The sequence below is a fragment of the Natrix helvetica genome (genome assembly GCF_964273705.1).
Source record: "Natrix helvetica genome assembly, chromosome: 11".
Taxonomy (NCBI): domain Eukaryota; kingdom Metazoa; phylum Chordata; class Lepidosauria; order Squamata; family Natricidae; genus Natrix; species Natrix helvetica.
The window spans coordinates 19,873,776-19,892,966 of NC_138562.1; the positions used below are offsets into that span (position 1 = coordinate 19,873,776).

General features: G+C 47.9%; 1 protein-coding gene across 1 annotated transcript; it reads left to right on the forward strand.

The window, feature by feature from the left end:
- Window positions 1-1,890: 1,890 nt before the first annotated feature.
- ZIC3 (Zic family member 3) lies at window positions 1,891-7,174 on the forward strand (the record flags this gene model as incomplete). The annotated part of the gene is made up of 3 exons (XM_081963817.1): window positions 1,891-3,034; window positions 4,558-4,721; window positions 6,659-7,174. 3 exons carry the CDS (start codon window positions 1,891-1,893, stop codon window positions 6,842-6,844), a joined length of 1,494 nt encoding a protein of 497 aa, XP_081819943.1. The 3' UTR covers window positions 6,845-7,174.
- Between the last annotated feature and the right edge of the window lie 12,017 nt (window positions 7,175-19,191).

The following is a 19,191-nucleotide window of genomic DNA, read 5'->3' on the forward strand; positions in this document are numbered from 1 at the left end:
AATCCCGGTGTTTTTTGGGTTTTTTTGCGAGGAGGGGGTGGAGGTCTGTAAATTGGGGGAGGGGAGATTAGAGCTTTATTACCCGCCCCCCTTTTTTCTTGTCTCTGGTCTTGCGCTCTTTCTCCACTCCCCCCCCACCCCGTTCTGACCGGTTCCCTAAAATAAAGATGATGAGGGGAAGAGAAGGGGAGGGGGTTTAGCTAGAGGCGGCTGCTGCTGGCTGTATTTTAGACCCCCGAGTCAGCGCCGTCTTTCTGGCCGGATCAAACGCGCAAGTTTCCTGGCGGGGAGAGCGGCGAATTTTCCTTGGAAGCAGTGAGGGGTGGGGACATTCCCTAACCGGGCAGAGCAACCCCACCAAAATCTCATCTGCCTCGTTTCCCCCCCCCCAATTCTCCCCATATTCCTCCTCCCTTAATTTCCCCCTTTTCTTTTCTTTTCTTTTCTTCGAAAGGTTTTGCAAAAGCGCCCCTAAACCGAGGCAAAAGCGGCTGTGAGAAGCTTCGTGGCCGGACGAGACGAAGCAGGACGGCAGAAGGCAATGGGGCAGAGGCCACGATCCGGTAACTTTCCACGCCGGGACGATCTCCCCGTGGAATCATCCGCCTCCTTCGGTCGGGGAAGGAGCCCCCTTTTCCTCGCCCGCTTTCTGGGACTTAGCGCCGGGGCGTCCGGATTCGGCTTCTCCGAGGGGGAAAAAAAGTCACCAGACCAGCAAAAAATCAAAAGGGGAAAAATCGCGAATAATCAGAATTAACGAAGGCAATTTAATAGCGTCGGAGCGGGCGGCGAGGAGGGGGCGGGCGGGTGGCGTCCAGGCGAAAGGCGAGGAAGCGGCGGGGCTTCGGACTTGCTCAGCGCCTGCAAAGACCACTACTCTGATTGGGGATGGGGGGGGGCTAAGGGGGAGGATGCGCGAGCACCTCCCCTCCCTCCCCTTCCCCCTTTCTCTCTGTCTCTCCCCCCCTCCGTCGCATCTCCAGTAAACAAAACGCTGCGGGGGGGGGGACCCGCTGGGCCAGCAGCCTTTCACCTTACCTGCGCCCCACGGAGAGGGCGCCCCGTCCAATCACGAGGCGGGCTTGGCCGCCAGCTGCCATTTTCAATAAGGGGAGCTTGTCCGTCCTGGCGAGCGGGCCAATGGGCATCCCGGGTGGAGGGTCAGGTGACAACCGGCTGGCTGGCACCCCATTGGCTGGCCCAGACGCAGCCCCCCCTCCGAAGTTGGGTCTCCCTCTCTCCTCCCCCGCCCCCCCTCCGCCCCCTCCCCACCCGCTCTTCGCTCCTTGGCGCCCCCTCCCTCGGCTGCTTCCCTCTGGGTTAGCCCGGGAGAAGCGCCCGATCCCAGCCAGTGCCAGGACGTCGCTCCGCCGAAGTGGAGGGCGTCCTACGGATCAGGCAGGCGGCGGGGATCCCCTCCTCGGGGGCAGCGCGGGGGGCGACCCCCTATTTTTTTTCCTGGCCCGCGCGGCCGGGGGGCATCGCCGTCCTTGGTCCTCCGGGGACGGGTGGGTGGGGTTTTTTCCTCCCCACCCCTCCCCGCTGCCCGGCTCTCTTTTCTTCTTCTTCTGCTTCTTCTGCCACGGTTTGGCGAGGTCGAGCGCGCGTGTGAGTTCGGCCGTGGCGGAGCCGCCGCGCCAGCCCTCCTGCCTGCCCGGCTATTGTGTGGGGCTGATCTCCAGGCGGCGGGAGGTGGAGGCAGCGGAGGGGAAGGACGCCGAGGGGGGCAGCCGAGGCCGGAGGAGGCGAGAAGGGGGCTCGGAGCGGCCCCGCGTTGCCGGAGGGGAGGGGGCGCCCCTCCGGCGTCGACGGAAGGAAGAGGCGAGAGAGAGGAACGCTGCCGTGGATCGACGCCGCCGCCTCTCCTTCGCGGCCGTCTGAAGGCGGACGATGGCCATGCTGCTGGACGGCGGGCCCCAGTTCCCCACCTTGGGGGTCGGGGGCTTCGCGTCCTCTCGCCCCCACCCGCACGACGTGGCCATGGGCCTCAACCCTCACCCTCCTTTCGCCGAGCCTTCCTTTAAACTCAGCCCGGCCGCCCACGAGCTGGCCTCGGGTCAGGGATCCGCCTTTACGCCGCAGGCTTCGGGCTTCGCCCACCATCACCACCACCCGACCCATCATCCGCACCCCCATCACCACCACCACCACCACCACCCTCCGCCGCCCCCTCACCCTCACGCCGCCGCTGCCGGCGCCCAGGTGCCTTCTCCTTACGTGGCCGCCTTCAATTCCACGCGGGACTTTCTCTTCCGCAACCGCGGGGGCTGCGCCCTGGCCGAAGCGCCCTCGAGCGGCGGAGGATGCGGCGGAGGGCCGAGCGGGACTCCCGGCGGCTCCCCGGCTCAGCACGGCCTTTTCGGCAGCAACGCCCCGGGCGGACTCAACGCGCCGGGCGGCTTGGCGGACAGCGCGGGGGGCTACTTGCTTTTCCCCGGCTTGCACGAGCAGAACGGGCTGCCTTCGCCGTCGGGCCCCGTGGAGGGAGGCCAGCTGCACCTGGGTCTGCGTGGAGAGTTTTTCGGCCGGCCGGATTCCTACCGGGGGGTCTCCAGCCCCAGAGCGGACGCTTATGGGGCCGCGCCGCCCTTCCCCAACTACGGGCCCGTGAACGTGGCGGGCATGAACGTGGCGGCGGCCCATCACCACCACCACCACCACGCGGGGCCCGGCGCTTTCTTCCGCTACATGCGGCAACCGGTGAAGCAAGAACTGGCTTGCAAGTGGCTGGAAGAGACTTCGCCACCGCCGCCGCCGGGCCGCTCCAAGAAGTGTTGCGACCGGCAATTCAGCACCATGCACGAACTGGTCACCCACGTCACGCTGGAACACGTCGGGGGTCCCGAGCAGAACAGCCACGTGTGCTTCTGGGACGAGTGCCCCCGCCAAGGCAAATCCTTCAAGGCCAAATACAAACTGGTCAACCACATCCGCGTTCACACGGGCGAGAAACCTTTTCCCTGCCCTTTCCCCGGATGCGGGAAGATTTTCGCCCGGTCCGAGAACCTCAAAATCCATAAAAGGACCCACACAGGTAAGAGAGAGAGAGAGAGAGAGAGAGAGAGAGAAGGGGATACCCCCCACCCCCGCTCCGTCCGACGGACTCTCTTGAGCCTCTCCACCTGTTGAAACTGGTTTACGCTCGATCTCGGGTCTAGGTTCGCTTTCGGAGGACCGGGCAAAAAAAAAAAAACAGGCCCGGGTTCGTTTGGGGTTTCGCGGGAGGGGGTTGATAAAAGGGATGGATTTCGCCGAACCGCAGCTCGGCAATGGAAAAGGGGGCTGGTTGACAGGGCTGCAAAAGAGAGAGAGAGGGCTGGGGAAAATGCAAAGTGGGTTTGGAGGTGGGTGTTGGGGGGCAGGAAGGGGGACGGAAGAAGAAATAGGGGCAGAAAGAAGCCGCAGAGAAATTTCGGGACGTGTTTGGCCTTTTCACTCCGGATCAAATCCGGATTGAAATTCATTTTTATCCTCCAGGCTGGTCAATTTCACCGCCCGTCTTGTCAATTTCTCAAAGGAACTGCCTGTTTTATTCTCTTTTAATTTATTTTTTTAACCTACGTGCCTGTCTGTAGGGATGGTTTTGTTTTAAGCGGGGTGTTTTTGTTTCCTTCCCAAATGAAATTCCCGAGGCCTCCTTAGCTTTCCCCTCTCGTTGCTCTCAGCCTCCCCCCTCCTGATTTGGGGGAGGGCGTCCTATGAGTCCAAGGGGGGGGGAGGGGGGCATTCATTGGAAGGTGTGTGTGGATTCCTTTTTTTTTTAAAGCGACTTGCTCAGACAGTCTAAGGCTAAGCGAACCATAGAGATGCAAATGAAATCTCATTTTCCTTCACTTCCGCTCTCTCTTTTAATGACTTGATTGGCACATCTTCTAATTAAATCAGTGATACTTTTTTTGCTCCCAGTATTCTTTTTTCCTCTTTCCCTACTTTTTTTTTTGAGAAAGAGTTTAGTTCCTACACACACACACACACACAGAGAGAGAGAGAGAGGGAGAGGGAGAGAATTAAATTGGAAGCAGCCAATAATGTTATTTTCTAGCATTTATTGGGATTCTCCGCTGAGTCACTCCAGAATTAAAGGCTGGCCATTGTTATTTCCGCTTCTCTTCTGTTTATAGTTCATAAATCACTCCAAAGTCTGTTTCTTAATCTTTTCCAATAGTCCATGTGATAAACACAGGATTAAAGACACAATGGCCATTTAATTGTCAACAACCCCAATTTGACCTCCCTCCCTCTCTTCTCTCGCTTTTCCTCCCTCCCTTCCTCTTTCTCTCTCTCCCTCTCTTCTCTTTCCTCCCTCCCTTGTTTTCTCCTTTCTTTTCTCACTTCTTTCCTTCCTTCCTTCTTTCCTTCCTTCCTTCCCTCCCTCCAGCCTATTCCTGCAAAAAAAAAAAAAAACAGAATGGGAAAAGTAGAAGGAAAAAATTAATCAGGAAGAGAGAGAGAGAGAGAGAGAGAGAGAATGAAAACACCAGTAAGGAGCAAAATGTGAAAATCCCTAGTTGCCCCCCCCCCCTGATCTTTTCTACCTGTGTTCCTGTCCATCTGCAGGGGAGAAACCCTTCAAATGCGAATTCGAAGGCTGCGACCGGCGTTTTGCAAACAGCAGCGACCGAAAGAAACACATGCATGTACACACGTCGGACAAGCCTTACGTCTGCAAAGTTTGCGATAAGTCTTACACGCACCCCAGTTCCTTAAGGAAGCACATGAAGGTAAGGTTCGTTCTTTATACAGTGTCGCTTCTGGTTTTGATTGTAGAATTTAAAATAATAATAATAATCTTGCAGAATCGTAAGTGATATCCAGCTTGGATCTTCCCAGAGTAAACGTGTGTTTGTAGGTGTGTAATGACACACAAGTGAACTCTCTTTCTCATTCCTCCTAAAAATAAATCTATTTATACCTGAAAGCAGATTGCACGGACGTTTGTGTGTACAGTTACACTCTACAAACTACATAGAGTGGCCAATAGCAATAATTTATACAAAGAGTACAGCATAGTTCATATATTTTGATACCGGTATGTCTCTGTGCCCAAACAGTTGTTTATTTCTACGTATTATAGACTTCTATATTCATTTATTTATTTTTGTCTACTAATACTACATATTATGGTCTTCTATGTGCATTTATTTATTTTTGTCTACTATTAGCTATTTAGATAAGAACCCAGAATACAGCATGTGTGCATTTTTTATGCTTCTCTCTGTGGGGTTGTCCTTGACTTATGTTCAGAGTTGAGCCTCAACTTTCCTGTTGCTAAGTGAGATATTTCCTAAGTGACTTTTGCCCCATTGTCTGACTGCCCTGGCCACCGTCGTTAAGTGAATCACCACCATTCTTAGGTTAGTCACACGGTTGTTAAATGAATCCAGCTTTCCCATGGACTTTGCTTGGCAGACCGTCGGAATTAGGAGTCAGTGGTCAAGTGGCTGAATTTTGACCAGGGGGACGATGTAACTTTGAACAGCCACTAAGTGGATCGTCCAGTGCCGTAGTGCTTGTACTCTGGCCTTCAGAATAAGCATCTGGGTCAGAGAAAGGGAAAGAAAAAGAACTGGGCAAACTTTTATTATCCTACTATTTTATTTTTAAAATAATGGCACTTGGTGACTCTCGCCAGACTAGGAACTTTCCTGTTTGATTTAAATTCCTGTTTTATTTTGCTTTTTTGCTGCAAAATTATTCCACCTTCATTGACTGTTCCCTGGTTTATCTATCTCATCTACACACATCAAACCCACACTTTCTGCTAGAAGACTTTCTCAGGAGCTCTGAAGCAGGAGTTGCTATAGTGAAGTAAGCTGCATTTTCTCCTGCAGGGGTGTAAGCTCCTGAACTATAAATCCCTTCCAAGGTCATTTACTGCCTTCCTCTCTGCCTATCAGTCAAGGGTAATGCCTCCTAATTGTCACCCTGCAGGTTGGCTGGAGGCCTTGTTCCTTTGCAGGGAAGGCCGAAAATTGTTTCCTCTCCTCCAGAATCCCTTCTTGTTCTGGTTCATTCTGGATTGAATCTGGAGTGGGGTTTTTGTTTACTGTGTCTGCTTCCAGTCAAAAAATCTTTTGATTTGAAGTTTGGTTGAAATTTATCCCCTCTTCTCTCTGTCTCTGTCTTTCAGTCTATCTCTCTCCCTCCTCCCCACCCTCTCATACACACAAATGCAAACAAATACAAAAATTTTTCTTCACGATCCTTTCTTGTTTGATTCATTCTTGGATCTTTTCTACTTTTGCTGGTTGGTTTAAAAAAAATCTATTGAATGGGGGAGGGTTGCTTTAAGCTTATCCCCTATTCTCTCCCTCCCCCTCTCCCTCCCTCTCCTTCTCTCTTTCTCTCTCTCCTCTCTCTCCCTCCCCTTCCTCTCCCTCTCTCTCCTTCTCTCTGTCTCTTCCCCCCTCTCTTTCTCTTTCTCTCTCCCCCCCAATGGGGAGGCATGTGTGAATATGTTCTTCGGCTGCTCCTTTTATGCTCCTTCTCCTTATAATTATTGGGTTTTTTTAAAAAAAAAAATCTGGTTTGCACTGTCCATGAAACAAGCAGACAAAGGTATCCATGAAATAAACAACCAGTTCTGATCCCGTGATAATTCTCGTTCTTTTTTTTATTTTTCTCTCTTTCTCTCTCTCTCTCTCCCTCCCCTTTTCAGGTCCACGAAACGCAGAGCTCCGAATCGTCTCCTGCGGCCAGTTCAGGCTACGAATCCTCCACGCCCCCCGCCCTGGCTGCTGCCCCCAGTAAGGACTCCGGGAAAGCTGCCCCTCCTGCCGCTCCTGTTCAGACGGCCAACCCCAACCCAGGTCTGCCCCCCAACTTCAATGAATGGTATGTCTGAGGAGGGGGCCTGCCCTGCCTCCCTCCTCCCTTGGATTCTCAAGAGACATCCAAGACAGCCAGCCATGCTGCCTGGCCTACTGCTGCTGCTGCTGCTGCTGGATTTTACCGGAGGAAAACAAAAAAAGATTGCCAAAAGGAAGAAGGAAAGTGGGGGTATTCAGGGGGCAGCATCTTCATCCCTCACCCCGCGACCCCAACAAGAGCCGCCAGAGGCTGGACTTAAATCATGTCTGCTGTTCTCAGGATTAGCCGGTGGTTTTCTTTCTTTCTGCGTCGTGCGTTTCTTTCAGCTTTTTCTTTTTTTAAAAAAATAACAATTCTTCTAGTTCGTTCTTGCGTCCTTCCCCCACTTTTTTCTTCTTCTTCTTTCTTTCCTTGCCTTTTGTAATCGACTTCAGTGGATGTTTCATTTTTCACACCGTCTCTCAACCCCGTCTTCTTCCGTGGGAAGTTCGGAAACAAAAACTGAGGGTTTCTCTTGGCCTTGTAGTTGTGCTTGTTAAAAGTAGAAGGAAAACACAGTTTTTAAACTTGCCAAAGTCCTATATTCTCTCTCTCAATTTCTTTCTTTCTTTCTTTCTTTCTTTCTTTCTTTCTTTCTTTCTTTCTTTCTTTCTTTCTTCTTTCTTCTTTCTTTCTTTCTTTCTTTCTTTCTTCTTTTTTCTTTTTCTCTTTCACTCCCTTCCTTCCCTCCCTCCTTCCTTCTTTCTGTTTTTCTTGTTTCTTTCTTTCCTTTTTTCTCTCTCTTTCACTCACTCACTCACTCACTCACTTTCTTCCTTTTTCCTTTTTCTTCTTTTTTGTTCTCTCTCTCTCTCTCTCTCTCTTTCTCTGTCTTTTTCTTTCTTTTCTCTCTCTCTCTCTCTCTCCCCTCTCTTTCTCCTCCCTTCCCTCTTTCTTTTCCTTTTCCTTTCTGTTGTGAATGTATTTTCTTCTAATGGCAGAAATGGGAAGGGGTGTCATTCAGTCTATTTTTTACGATGAAAAAAAAGTGTGATTTTAATTTCACCCAGCTCTCCTGGCAGTTTAGTATAAAACAGTTGCCTTTTTGTAATACCTCTTTTTGTGTGTAAATACATATCCACGATGCCATATTTATCATTTGTAATTTAATTATTGAAACAAGTGCCGGGAACTGAACCATATTTATGAGAAGGGAAAAAAAAAGAATCCCATTTAAAAAAAACCCACACAATTTCATTTTCTAACAAAAAAGAAAAAAAAAGGTTAAAAAAACCCCCACACAGATCGACAATGTACAGCTTTTGGTTATATAACTGCTTTAGCATTAAAAGTTTATTGTTTGGGAAAGGATACCCTAGGCCTGGTTTTTTATTTTAATTTGGTGATTTGCCCCACCCCCTTTTCTTTCTTTCTTCTTCTTCTTCTTCTTTCATTGTCAATTTTAAATTTAAAAATTAAAAATTAAAATTGCAGGGCAACTTTTCAATGCTTCAGAAAAAGCCAACCTGTCAAAAGAACCTGTGGGGGAGGCAGGAAGCTTACAGGTTTGAAAGAAACTTTTCCCTTTTACCCCGAAACTCTGGTTTTTGCTTCTTCTTCCTTCTAATTGTGGCTGTTTTATTTCCGCGGAAGAGCTGCTTGGTGAGCAGGAGAAAACGTTTGTTCACGTCTTTTCTCTTCTTGCAAAAAACCCTGTTGGGCTCCTGGATCCCTGCTCGCTCACCTTTTCATTGCCACCATTCCCCCAAAACGTTTGGACCACAACAGGAAGGGGCAGCAGAACCATCTGGACAGACCCAACCCACGAAGGTAAATTTAAAATATTCTATATATATATTTTCCTGGATGGAGGGGAGCCTCTCTGCTTATCTCTCCCTCTCTAGCTTAGCACTTAGCACTTCCGGCCTACCTTAGAAATATCTATTTGTCTGCCATCCTAGACACAAAAACGGATCCTTCCCTTGGTTAAGTTTCTTCAATTTTCAAAAAAGAAACATTCATTTTCAAGGAAATCTCGGCTGGGCTTTTCTAAGACTCGGTGCCCCCTCTCTCTCTTTTAATGTTGGTGGATTAAACCTAGATTCTCCCCCCGCTTTCTTGGGATTGTAAATCATGTCAATTCTGGACCAATTCAGATAATTTGATGAAGTTTTCTCCGGATCTGGCATCCAAACGTGCCTTGTAAATCCGGGACTAAATCGAGCCCCGTTCAGACGATCGGTTCGCCGGCCCCTGGCGCTCAGTTCTTCGTCTTCGGTTGAAATTCTTTCTTTCTGCGGGGTCTCCGTTTCTTGGCGAGGGTTCTGTAAAAAAGACGACGAAGCGGCCGCCTTTGGCTTCAGGTCGGGGTGTGTCTGTGTGAAAACTCAAGGTTTCTTCCGAGTCGTGCGGAGAGAGGGAAGGCGTAGCGTAGCCGACACCCGCGGATTTAGGAGCGAGAATTGTCCTTCGGCCGTCTTTCGCAGATAAAAGTTGGCTGGGGGGCGGAGGAAGGACGCCGGTGTGTATGGGGGGGGGACGGACGGATGGGGGGGCCATGTAAGCAGCCGGGGAGAAAAAACGGTTAAAGGAACATTTGACGGAGCCCTCCTTCTCTTTTGCCGGCTGCGCTTTCCGCTGACCTTGGCTCGGCCGCAGTTGGGGGATCGATTCAAGGGGGATTTACTCCTCTGAGTAGATGCGCCGCGCAGTTCCGTCGGAATCCTTAAAAAAAAGGAGGGAGGGAGAGAGAGAAATGCGTATGTGCTCCGCGGGTTGTCTAAATGTCGGCGTGTTTTGTTTTTTGTAAAGAAAACGTGCTCCCGGAGACACGAGGCCGAAAATTATCTATCTATCTATCTATCTATCTATCTATCTATCTATCTATCTATCTATCTATCTATCTATCTATCTATCTATCATCTATCTATCTATCTATCTATCTATCTATCTATCTATCTATCCATCCATCCATCCATCCATCCATCCATCCATCCATCCATCCATCCATCCCACCCACCCTCTCCCTTCTCTCTCATCTATCTGTCTGTCTGTCTGCCTATCCCCCTCTCCTTCCCCTTCCCCCAGAAGGGCCTGGTTTTTGGATATGTAAGCGCGAGGCAACAATTGCACGCGAATCTCGCCCCCTCCTCTTTTTCCTCGAGGTTTCCACGGAAGAGGTTTTGCCCTTGCGCGTGGAAGCAAAAAGACAACCAAAAAACAAAAAACAAAAACCCGTGTCTTTAAATTCGACACGAGTTTGGGAGGAGGGGGGGGAGGAGGAGTTTGATTCGCTCCGAAACTTTATCAGAAAAAAGGGAAGGGGCTCTGGACTGCGTGGGGGTGGGGGTGGAGGGGTTGCATTGGTCCCTGCGCTGGGCGTTAGCTTGGAAAAAGAGGTTCAGGGACACCATAGGGGGGAGGGAAAGTTACTCTGATTATGGCTGATTGCAGGGTCAGCCAGATGTTCACACTGGAATTGGCATTTTTAAAATCCTCCTATCCAATTCTTGCTGGGACAGACAGATGTTATTCAATCTTCTTAAAAGTCTCCTGTAAGCTGCAGCAAGTCAAGCTGCCTCTGGCAATTGACTGGCGAGGTTGTCATTGTCACGTTTCCTCTGCCCTGTCAGCCAGATGTTCACACATCTGTGAACACAATCACACAGATGTTCAGACTAGATTTGGCATTTTTGTCCACATATCCTCTCCTTTCCAAGGAGCTGGGCTGGACTGGACAGGTGTTGTTGTTGGATGGTAGTAAAACTCTTGTAGCAGGATGTCAAGCTGCCTTTTGCAATTGACTGACGGGGATGTTATCAATGCCAATATTATTATTATTATTATTATTATTATTATTATTATTGTTGTTGTTGTTGTTGTTGTTGTTGTTGTTGTTGTTGGTTGCAAAATCCAACAGATGTTCAGACTGGATTTATCCATCCACCCAGTCCTTCCCAAGGAGCTGAGATGGGCAGACATTGTTTGAGGGTTGTAAAAATGTCTTTGCAAGGTATAAAGCTGCTCCCAGTAAAGCTGCCATTTGCAATTGACCGATGGGAATTTTGTCAATACCTCTTGTGGTGCTCCAGTTATTATGATGATTGCTATCGGAGGGTGGAGGTGTTTAGAAATGTCCTGGAAGATTAGAGACACTCACTTTGCTTGGTTCCCTTTTGCGCTGGACAATGGCTGCATTGCTCGCTGGGAGTTAGAGTTTGGGGAGTCCAGCCCCCACCCACCCCTTCCCCTAGCTCTGGAGAAAATGCCTTTGGTTGTTGTTGTCATGGTTGGTCTGTGGAAAGAAAGCTGTTTTTAATTTGTTCCTTTTGGGGGAAAGGTTTATGCAGTCCAGCGGGTTGAACTTGACCTCCAAGGTCCATCTGGGCCTGGCCTCTGCCTCTTTGAGGTCAAGGGCCTTGCCCACTGCCATGGGGGGGGGGAGAGAAAAGTGAGACCATGCTTTTTATCCCCACATCCGCTGTTTTGTTAGAAGGAGCTGAAAAGGTTTTACAGGAACTGGGGCCTGTCTATGTTGGGTTTGATGTCATCCTACTCCAAGGAGGCAAAAAACCCCAAAATTGTGACCTCAGCCTGGTCCCAGATGGGTGGGGCACCACTTCGCAAGGAGGAGGGTGGCAGAATCTGGGTTGGTTTAGAGATGAGCTCGATGGGGCATGAAAGGGAAGATGAGTGACAAGATTTGACAGCAAGTCCTCTTCAAAGAAAGCTTTCCAAATTTTGCCCCCCTTTTTTAGAAAAAGGAGAGGGACAGAAACACCCACCCACCCACCCTGGTTGGTCTGTGCCACCCTGCTAATTTGTGCAGCGTAGACCTTGATTTGGGTTGCCTCCTCAAGATTCTTCAACTAGGGCAGAACCTTTGGTGAAGTCTGAAGGTGCCACCATCCAACATTCTGTCTTCTACTTCTTTAAAAAAGAAAAAGGCACATATTTTCTTGGGAAAAGCAAAGCCCAGACCGATTTTGTGAACTGAAGTAAAGTAGATCCAGATGGAGGAATCCTCAGTTGGCCTTTCTTTACAAAAAGAAAGAATGTTCTTGTAATTTTCCCCCGACCGTGCTTAAGCCTATCCCATATAGAACTTTTGAGGGGAAAACTTCAAATCATCACCCAAGGTTGGTTTTTTTTTTTTTAAAATGTTATCAACTCAGAAAGCAACAAGAAAAGTCAATCTTGGCATTTTTCCCTATAAAAAGATGGGCTATGGAATTCTGGCTTGGTTAACTGCCAACTTTAAATCGAAAGTTTTTGATGTGTCTATGGGGATTCTCCATCATCCTGGCCATCGGTTGTCCTAAAGGTTTTTTTTTTAAATTTCAAGTGGCAACTGGACTTTCTGGTTTTTTTTGTATAACCCTCATGATTATAAACTGCTCTCCTTCTCCTTGTCCTTGTCCTTGTCCTCCTTGTCCTCCTTCTCCTTCTCCTCCTCCTCCTTCTCCTTCTCCTTCTCCTCCTCCTCCACCTCCTCCTCTTCCTCCTCCTCCTCCTCCTCCTCCTCCTCCTCCTCCTCCTCCTCCTCCTCCTCCTCCTCCCCTCCTCCTCCTCCTCCTCCTCCTCCTCCTCCTCCTCCTTCTTCTTCTTCTTCTTCTTCTTCTTCTTCTTCTTCTTCTTCTTCTTCTTCTTCTCCTTCTCCTTCCTCAGCTCTTCAGCTTCAAGAGGCAACTGGACTTTCTGGCTTTTTTTTTTGAAAAGGTTTCACTTCTCATCCAAGAAGCTTCTTCAGCTCTGATCTTCCATGGCCTTCTCTTCCATGGTCTTTTGTAGCTTAAGGCAGAACTAGAACTGATGATGGGCCCAGCTCAGAGCTGAAGAAGCTCCTTGGATGAGAAGTGAAACATCTTCAAAGAAAAACCAGTTGCCTCTTGGGGAGAAAAAGCACATTTGGGACAAGTAGCTCTTGACTCACAACAGCTCATTTACTGACCATACAAAGTCACAAGGGGACTGAACATGTGACTTAATGACCGTTTTGTCCCAGACTTAAAGGAGTTGGTGTTGAGATAACTCTTGGTTGCTTGGTGCTTCATCAGGGGGGGGGGGGGGAGCTTTTAAGAGGAGACTGGACAGCTGCTTGTTGCCAAATTGTATTGGGTCTCCTGCTTGAGCAGGGGGCTGGACTAGAAGACCTCCAAGGTCCCTCCCAGCTCTATTCTGATGGGTCCTTTGCTCTTTGCATTTTGGGGTTGGGGGTGGAGGAGAGTTTGTTTATGCAAGTTTTTCTTCTTCTCTCAAACGTCCCATTTCCTCTCTTCTTCTTCTTCCTGGGGGCACAGATCCTCCTTTCATTGACTTGCAAATGGAAAGCAAGGCAGAAACTGTCCCTGGAAGACCTTCTCATCTCCATGTAGTCACCAGGCAAGCTTTTGGGGCCAGCTAAAGAACTAATTAACTAACAAAGGAATCATGTACAAACCCCAGTTTTATTTCTCCTTTTGGAGGGGGGTTCAGAGAGAGAGAGAGAGGGGGGGGTGGAATCAGCTCAGCGGAGGCTGTCTGACAAACAAACCAGGAGGCCTGAATTCACATGTTGTGCAATGCTGAGATTTACTAAGAGCCAGCACAGTTTTTTGGCAATGGGTGAAGCCTTCTGAAGGGTGTGATTGGGTGTGGACTTCCATCTGATTTTGGTAATCCTCCTCCTCCTCCTTTTCCTCCTCCTTTTTCTTCTCCTTCTCCTCTTCCTCCTCTACCTACATTCCACGACTCAAATAGTAAGAGTATGGTGGCTTTCCTCCTTCATTTTTACACCCCCTAAAATAAGATCCTGTCCTCCTCTTCCTCCTCTTTCTTTTAACCATCTGGACTTTAAATTCCTGGGTCACCAGCTGAGTAGCCGAAAGGGGGGAAAATGGCCGGCTTTGCATTTTTCACAGCAACACAACAAACAGACATGAGCAGCTCAAGCTATTCACAGCATGGCAAGCAACATTATCCTCTGCTAATCTCTCTCCCCCAAGTGTCTGTTGAAGGCAGTGCTGCTCTCTCTCCCCCCCCCCCGCTCTTCCCTCCTCTCTCTCTGTCTCTCTCCTCTCCTCTCTCTCCTCTTCCTCTGTCTCTCTCTCCTCTCCTTCTCTGTCTCTGTCTCTCTCTCTGTGTGTGTCTCTCTCCTTTCTCTCTATTTCCTCTCCTTCTCTCTCTCTGTCTCTGTGTGTCTCTCTTTCTGTCTCTTCCTTTCTCCTCTCTCTCTCCTCTCTCTCTCCTCTCTCTCTCTCTCTCTCTCTCTGTGTCCCTCTCCTCTCTCTCTCTCCTCCCCTTCTCTGTCTGTCTGTCTGTCTCTGTCTCTCTCTCTCCTCTTTCTCCTCTCCTTCTCCCCTCTCTCTGTCTCTCTCTCCTCTCCTCTCCTTCTCTGTCTCTGTCTCTCTCTCTGTGTGTCTCTCTCCCCTCTCTCTCTTTCCTCTCCTTCTCTCTCTCTGTCTCTGTGGGTGTCTCTCTCTGTCTCTTCCTTTCTCCTTCTCTCTCTCTCTCTCCTCTCTCTCTCTCTCTCTGTGTGTGTCCCTCTCCTCTCTCTCTCTCCTCCCCTTCTCTGTCTGTCTGTCTCTGTGTCTCTCTCTCCTCTCCTCTCTCTGTCTGTCTGTCTGTCTCTCCTCTCCTTCTCTCTGTCTCTTCCTGTCTCTCTCTCTCCTCTCCTTTCTCTCTCTCTAAACGGACCCCCTTCCTCTTCTTTGGGGCAGCCCCTGAGATATTGGAAGACTGCTATCATGTCTTCCCTAGTCCTTCTTTTCATTAAACTAGACCTACCCAGTTCCTGCAACCGTTCTTCATATGTTTTAGCCTCCAGTCCCCTAATCCTCTTTGCTGCTCTTCTCTGCACTCTTTCTAGATTCTCCACATCTTTTCTACATCATGGCGACCAAAACTGGATTTGTGGTATTAACACTTCACGTGATCTCAATTCTATCCCTCTGTTGATGCATCCTAGAACTGGGTTGGCTTTTTTGCAGAATCCCTTGTCTAAAAAAAGATTTCCTGCGGGAGGGAGAGAATGCGAAAGGCTCCGTCCTCCTTCAATCCTTTCCCCCCTCTTTTTTAAAGGCTCACTGTTTGCTTGTTTGGAAGCTGGTCTCCAAGCCAGGATCTCAACGGAGAGAGGGGGTTGCCAGGTTTTTGGAAAATCTCGAGAGCCAACAGGGGCGGGAGGGAAGGGAGGGAGGGGGGAGGATATCCCATGGTGTGCAAAGCAACCCAAAGGGAATCCTTTCTCCTGGCTTCTGCATGGCCTCCAGAGCAGCTGTGTTTTCCAGCCTTGGCCCCCGGCCAGGAGGAAAGCAGCAGGAAACTGGCTGATCAGAGACTGTGAGAAGAAGACAAGCAAAGTGGGACTTCTGGATGTGTTTTGCAGAGCCCAGGATGGGATGGAAGAGAGAAGGGCTGGGGTGGGGGAGGGTCAAGGATGAATGGCTACAGGAATTGAGGCTCAGCTGAGCCTCTGGAAGCAAAGAAAGTTAATGGGCTGGGATAGAGTTCTGAGTTGTTAAAGAGACGAAAGGCCAGCTTTCCGTTGGATGCGTGCTGAATGCCAACGCATGGGTAGGAGACGCCTGGCAGGCATGAAAAGATGCCCATTTTTTTTTCTGGTGGAAAACTCAAATGGATGGGAACTAATCGAGGAGAGAAGCAACCTAGAAGTAAGGAGAAATTTCCTGGCAGGGGAGGACCGTTAACCAGTGGGGCAGCTTGACTCCAGAAGTTGTGGGACCTCCAACACTGGAAGTCTTTAAAAAGAGATTGGACAATCATTGGTCCAGAATGGTATAAAGTTTCCTGCTGGTGCATGAAAAAAGTTTCTAAGATTGTAAACCTTAACTTTCTCCGTTGTCGCAGGCTCCAGAGGCTTTATAGAAGCCTGGGGAGGGCGAAAACAGCCCCCCTGCTGGCCCCAGAGGCCCTCCGGAGGCTTCAGGGACCTTCAGGAGGCTTCCCTGAAGCATCCGGAGGACTAAAAACGACCATATGAGCAAACTAGTAGGGTCATTTTTAGTCCTCTGGAAGCTTCAGGGAAGCCTCCTGAAGGTCCCTGAAGCCTCCAGAGCAGTCAAAACGACCCTCAGAGCAAACAGGAAGTCCGTTCCCGAACTTCCGATTTTGCCCATAGGACCAGTTTTTTGCGCTCCAGAGGCTTCAGGGAAGCTCCTGAAACCTCCGGACGGCCTCCGGGGGGTGGGGGGAGAGGCTCTTTTCGCCCTCCCCAAGCTCCTATAAGGTCTCTGGAGCCTGGGGAGGACTTTAAAAAAGGCTGAACTCGCCTTGCGTGCCCTGACAAATGGCTCGGCATGCCACCTGTGGCACGCGTGCCATAGGTTCACCATCCTGGGTATGGAGTTTCCTGCTTTAGCAGCGGGTTGGACTAGAAGACCTCCAAGGTCCCTTCCAAGTCTGTAATTCTATTCTATTCTATATTCCATATTCTATTCTATTCTATTCTATTCTATTCTTTATTCCATATTCTGTTCTATACTCCATATTCCATTCCATTCCATTCCATTCTATCCTGAGTTTCTCTGTTAGTGACTTGTGTTGGGTGCTGCCCATAGGAGCAAAGGAAGGAAATAGATTTTTTGCACCATCTATAATGGCATTTTTGATCCTGGTGTGATGTGGCAGTGCTGACCTGAATTATTAATGAAGGACAATTGGCTAGGAAATAACATTCCTGCTGTGTTTGGAATCAGGGATTTCATTTTGTTTTCTGTTTTAAAATTACAATGGATCCTAAGGTGAACCACTTGCATTTCATCCTTGGGGAGAGTCCCTTTTTCCTGATGGAAATATGATTTTTGACTCGGCCGTGGTTTGATTCAGGAGTCTGATCTGTGTGTGTGCATCCACTACAACACTGGAGGATTCCTCTGGCCTTGAAATAATTTGAGATGTGCTAAATAGCAACTTCAAAGTTAGCTCGGCGTTTTGATATTGTTGGAATAATGTGAACTTTGGGTATCCTGAGAGATAAAGGGGGGGGGGGAAAGGTTGAAAAAAATATGGGTTGAGAGAGGTGTAGATTTTTAGCATAATCTGGAAGAATCACACGAGTTCTTAGATTTTGGAGGAAATTATCCAAGGTAATTTTTTTTGACAATCTTCGTTTTTTTTCCTGATAATTTAGGCACTATTTTCTTTCTGGTATGAAATTATAAGTCTAATAATCATTTTAAGGAAGAAGCTTAGAAGAAAGCTAATAAACGAATTAAATTCTCTGCATCTTCCTCCTGGTTTAAAGGAACTGTGATCCTTTACTTTGAGTGAGTGAAAGTTATACTAACTTAAAAAAAATTAAATCACTCCAATCACGCTTTTAAAAATAGATCTGGCAGGGTTGGTTTTTTTTTTTTTTTTGGTTATTAAACTTGCCTTCTTTCCCATAAAAACACAGCCAGGCACGCACTACACACAAACTCTATCATTTTGGCTAAACAAATTGTGCTGCCCAACTCCAAGTAAAGTGACAGAATGAAAAAGCACCGGAGAAAATACGACCTTTCATAAGCAGCATTATTACAGCTTCGGAATAAGCAAACATGCAATTTTATGAAGAGGGTTATTAATATTTAAACACGCAAAAATGAAACTGTCGCTAAATGCCCGCTTTTCATTATCTTCGGTGGAACGTTTTCATTGCCCAGGAATTTAAATCACAGTTGGTAAGAAGCGTATTTATTTATTCATTGTTCTAAATGGAAGGAATGCGGAGAATCATGAATGGAGAGGGGGGGTGAAAGATGGGTGAAAATAGGCTTCCCACTGGATTTCTCTCCTACCGAGGTCAATAGTTTGGTGCAGACTCTTTTGTCAAATGAAAAAGGTGAGCAGAAAAACATAATGACATAGCATAATTGCAGAGTTGGAAGGACCTTGGAGGTCTTCTAGTCCAACCCCCTTTTTGCAATGCAGCAAAAAGCAGCTGGGGAAAATTAAAATAAATCTATCTATCTATCTATCTATCTATCTATCTATCTATCTATCTATCTATCTATCTATCTATCTATCTATCTATCTATCCATCCATCTATCTATTTATCTATCTATGTCACTCTGTATGTGTCTGTCTATCTTTCTATCTATCTATCTATCTATCTATCTATCTATCTATCTATCTATCTATCTATCTATCTATCTATGTCTCTCTGTATGTGTCTGTCTGTCTATCATCTATCTATCTATCTATCTATCTATCTATCTATCTATCTATCTATCTATCTATCTATCTATCTATCTATCATCTATCTATCTATCCATCTATCTATTTATCTATCTATGTCACTCTGTATGTGTCTGTCTATCTTTCTATCTTTCTATCTATCTATCTATCTATCTATCTATCTATCTATCTATCTATCTATCTATCTATGTCTCTCTGTATGTGTCTGTCTGTCTATCATCTATCTATCTATCTATCTATCTATCTATCTATCTATCTATCTATCTATCTATCATCTATCTAATCATGTATCTCTCCCTCCCTCTCTCTCTCCCTCCCTCCCTCCCTCCCTACATACCTCCCTACCTATCATCACAAGAGTTGGAAGGGAACTTGGAGATCTTCTAGTCCAACCCTCTGTTCAATCAGGAAACCCCATACTATTTCAGACAAATAGGTGTTGAATCCTTTCTTAAAAACCTCCAGTATTGGAATACCGACAACTTCTGGATGCAAGTTATTCTACTGGTTAATTGTTCTCATTGCCAGGAAATTTGTCCTTAATTCTAGGTTGCGTATCTCCTTGCTTAGTTTCCATCCTTTGCTTCTGGTTCTGCCCTCAGGTGCTTTAGAGAATAGAAGAATGGGAGGAACAGATGTTGATATCTGACAGGTTTTTTCCTCTAAAAATTCTTGTCCAACACAGCAAAATTCAGAGAGGCAGTAAGAGAAAAAAAATAATAGAAGGAAATTACAAGAACTAAAGGAGGCAAACCAGACCAGCGTTGGGTTCGCCCGTGGTCTTAACTCATGATAGGTTTGACCAGGTTCTACTGAACAAATCACAATTGACTGGAGTTACACCCTCTACTGAGACCTAAACTATAGTTTAGCAATGGCAATGCTCAGGTTTGCTAACCAGTCAGATTTCAGGGACTCGGCACAGGGCATAAACAAACCCTGCATGCGTGACAGGTGGTCATGGATGTCCCACTGCCCAGCTCTGGTCTGGGTTGCTTCTTGAGAGTAACAAGGGGTGAAAACCAGGAGTTGTGGCTTCTTTTTTCAGTCATTGTCTTGAATTCTTCTCACAGAGCTTTTGGCTTTGGGGGCTGAGGGTGGAGCTTGTTCTGTCTTCAGAGTGTTGGTGGTGGTGAATCTCTTGAGGATTAAACCATTTGAAAAAGCTTCGGATCTACTCAGTCAAGTGGTTGGTTGGCACTGCTCTTATCTGGTCTAAT